The 3787-nt window shown below is 40.2% G+C and overlaps 1 protein-coding gene across 1 annotated transcript; it reads right to left on the bottom strand.

Moving 5' to 3' along the window:
• Positions 1-532: 532 nt before the first annotated feature.
• LOC122591542 lies at positions 533-1204 on the bottom strand. Its single transcript, XM_043763805.1, has one exon. The coding sequence runs from the start codon at positions 1202-1204 to the stop codon at positions 533-535; it is 672 nt and encodes a 223-aa protein (XP_043619740.1).
• Between the last annotated feature and the right edge of the window lie 2583 nt (positions 1205-3787).

Here is a 3787-nt window from a genome sequence, read left to right as displayed (position 1 = left end):
TAGATAGAGGTTTCTTATCAACATCAACGATGTGAGCAAGATAAGCTTGACATCCATGAGACAAATAACGTTGGGCACGAGCAAAAGTACAAATAAACATAGGATGCTCTTTTCTATCAGCGTATATTACTAAGTCTTCACCCTTAGAAGACTTCAAATATATCACCTTTTCGTCACACGCAATTTTGGCATTACAAGAGCTCAACCAATCCATTCCCAAAATTATATCAAATTCTCCCATTGGGAAAGGAATCAAGTTAGCTTAGAAGACTTTCGAAGTGATTTTGTTTTCATCATTTTTATACACATCTCTTACTAACTCCGTTTTACCATTTTTGACTTCAACTTGTAATGTATTATCTAAACTCGACTTAGATATTGGAATAACATGAATCATCCTAGTTGCAACAAAAGATCTATTTGCCCCTGAATCAAATAGAATTCGCATAGACACATTATACACAAGAAATATACCTGTGACAACATCATCCACATTCTTAGCTTGCTCCACCGTGAGTTGAAAGGATCTTCCTCATTGGTTTCCATGAGTTTGAGCATTCTTTCTTTCCACTTCTTTCCTCCTCTCTGCTTGTCTCTCTTCTTCGGTCAACTTAGGACATGAACTTTTCATATGACCCTCTTCAAAACACTTGAAACATATGATGGGTTTATGGGGTTTTGACTTACAATCCCGGCTCATATGACCCGGTTTCCCACAATTATAGCATCCCTTTTCCGTTGATCTACAAGGGCCGGTATGACTTCTTCTACAATTCTTGCAAAAAGGAACATTTCTTTTTGCGGCATTACTACCGGAGCCACCATCTTGTTTGAATCTTTTGTTTGGAGAGTTATCTCCATCATACTTTCTCTTAAATTCACTCTCATCAACCCTTGATTGCTCGATCTCATGATCTCGAGCCACATCGCACAACTTGGAAAAGGACTCCATTTGGCACAAATTAATCTTCTCCCTCAAACTCTTCCTTAACTTCAAGTAGAATTGTTCTTTCAACAATTGATCATTTTCTAGGAATTCCAGACAAAATTGTGCCTTATCGAGGAACAGAGCACGAAATTCCGTTAAACTAAGAATTCCTTGAGAGTCATTAAGGAATTCACTCCTTAATTTAGTTACCTCCGCCTCCGATCTAAATTCTTTGTAAAACATTGTTTTGAACTCGGGCCAATCTATATGGTCCATAGCTTCCTTTTAAACTGTCAACAAATTGTCCCACCATCTTTTTGTGGTATCTCGAAGCATACTTACACCACTTTGAGATCTTGGGGGCATTGGCTTGTACGAAAAGCCCCCTCAATTTCCGACACCCATCTAGTGCAAACACTGGGATTACGGTCACCGTGATAAACTGGTGGGTGACATATATCGAAATCCTTGTAAGTAAATTTCTTCTTATACGGCTTCTCACCCATAAACTCAACTTCTTTTTCACCATTATCTTCTTTTTCACCTTTACCCTTGCCATCACGTTGCTCAAACTCTCTTTGCACGTTGAGAGCCACCTCTTCTTTTATCATTAGAGCTATATGGTTGTTCATAACTCCTTCCATGGTGTCATTCAACTTCTTGAGTAGGACAGGAGTATATTTCTCAAATGTTCTCCCGATTTGATCCGAGATATCCATGCTATCCTCGGGGAATACGTGTGCTTCCTCGTTGTTGTCTTGTTCTTCCATACTATAATAAAAGGAAACAATTGATTCAAATACAAAACCTGCCTTTATATTCTATGAACTCTTAACCAAAACCTATAACTTTATACTAGACCGTTCCAAAGTTTGATGTAATTGGATTATAAAGTTGTTAGTACTTCAATCACAATAATGTCGGCCTTATTGTGCTTCCATACTAACAAGTTTATAAGCTAACTCTCCATCAACATTCTTTCGGGTCCCATATAAAATTACCGAGACTAAGGTCAAGTCATGTCTAAGGTTTAAGTCTAGGCATTATTAAACAAGGGAATACCTAAATCCCTTAAACCTCGGCTCTGATACCACTTGCAACGACTCAACCCGAAAATAAGACTTTTTTTTTCAAATTACTTTAAGCTAACTTTAAGATAACAAAAGTCTTGCTTCACCTTTGAAAGACATTACCATTGGAAAGTAGACTCTAGACGTTTCTGTGGATAACTTGAATGTTAAAAACGGAGTTACGGTTTAAAAGTTACGGTCGTTTAAAAATTCAGGTTTTTGTGTTGAACTGGAAAAAGTTGCGGCGAACCTAGGAGGTCAAGAAAATGGACAAGACCAAAGTTGCGGTGCAACTTTTTACCTGACAGCAAAATCACCATTTTGACACTTTTATTTGATTTGCAAAATTCTGAAACTCAAACACAACTTCAAACCACAACATTTCTGGATTGAAACAAGTTTTTGACATCATTACAAACATAATCCAAAGATCCATCTTACAATACATTCACTTACGAACCTAAACGGGTCGTTTACCCAAAACGCCAACTTTCAAGTCAAACAACACTTTACCATGTACCAAAAGACCATGCATACAACATATTTGTAGAAAATGTACTAAAACCAAATTTACCAAAGTAACAAAAGTATCAAGAGCCATAGAGAGGTGGGATTACTAAGTAGCTGATGATATACTCATACGGAGCTCTAGCTCCGTACCCGAAGCAGAATACGAAGTTATCTTCGTACAAGTAAACCCATAACGAAGCCTAACCTCCGATTAATATGATCAACCCGGAGCTCCGAAGGTAATAAATACCGAGCTCCGAGGAGATATACAATAAAGGACGGATATAATCTACTCCACAATTAATCCATTAAATATATCGAAGACTCTGATATACTCAGACACTATTAGGTAACAAGATTACCACAAATCTCCGCAAGAAGGAAACAAGATATTTACAAAGCAGGAAGAGATTTACCCTAATTCTCTTACCCTCTTCTCCAAGTTATCCACCCTCTATATAAATAGAGGAGGAACCTCACGACATATTAATTCTAATCATCCTTAAACCCTTAAGTCGAGCACAAATCGACTTATAAACCCTTACAACTTATTCGACTTCCGAATAAGTCTTTTACATGATTCCAAAATCCTAACATACGGTTTATTCATCCTCCGAGTAAATCCTAAGTCGAACGAATCGACTTAGCCATCAAACCATCCGGCGTAAAGCGGTCTCTCGTTGAGTCATAGTGCGATTATTTGATCAAACATATTAGAGCCATCCGTGGGGCCCTTTGTCCTCAAAACCGAACCTAGGCACGATCAGAATAAGAGCATTATGTCAAACCCAGATTCCCCGTCAGCAAGACATGGGTCGAGAACCACTCACGAGCACGGCAAAGATGGTGGTCAGGAACCCGCTATCAAGATCGTGGGCCCTCCAAACATCCAGGAGGGCGACGACCTAACGCTTCCCGCCAACCAGCCGTCAGCTCGTATGACACATTTGGAGGTGGCAACAAACGGAACATGGGCTCCGGAGTAGGGGAGGGCATCGCAGAAACCCCTGAATGTTCAGATCAAGACAACCCTCTGCCTTGGGAATTGGAACCTTCAAAAGGAAACAAGGCCCGAGACCTAACCCCGGAGATCAACCCAGCAAAAACAGGAGAAGAAAGTCAGCGGTCACCCAGAAAGGTCCCGGAGGAAGGAACCAACCCCCAAGGCTTGTACCGAGGTAGCTCTGAACCAGCCAAAGGACCAGGAATAGTCTACCCGACCTACCTACCCTACCCCGCATATCCGTCACGCAAGGGGCCCCTAGCGGGCACTACAATT

Source organism: Erigeron canadensis, chromosome 3 (genome assembly GCF_010389155.1).
Source record: "Erigeron canadensis isolate Cc75 chromosome 3, C_canadensis_v1, whole genome shotgun sequence".
Lineage (NCBI taxonomy): Eukaryota > Viridiplantae > Streptophyta > Magnoliopsida > Asterales > Asteraceae > Erigeron > Erigeron canadensis.
The sequence above is the reverse complement of the archived record's forward strand: the minus strand, read 5'-3'. Positions and strand labels throughout refer to the sequence as shown.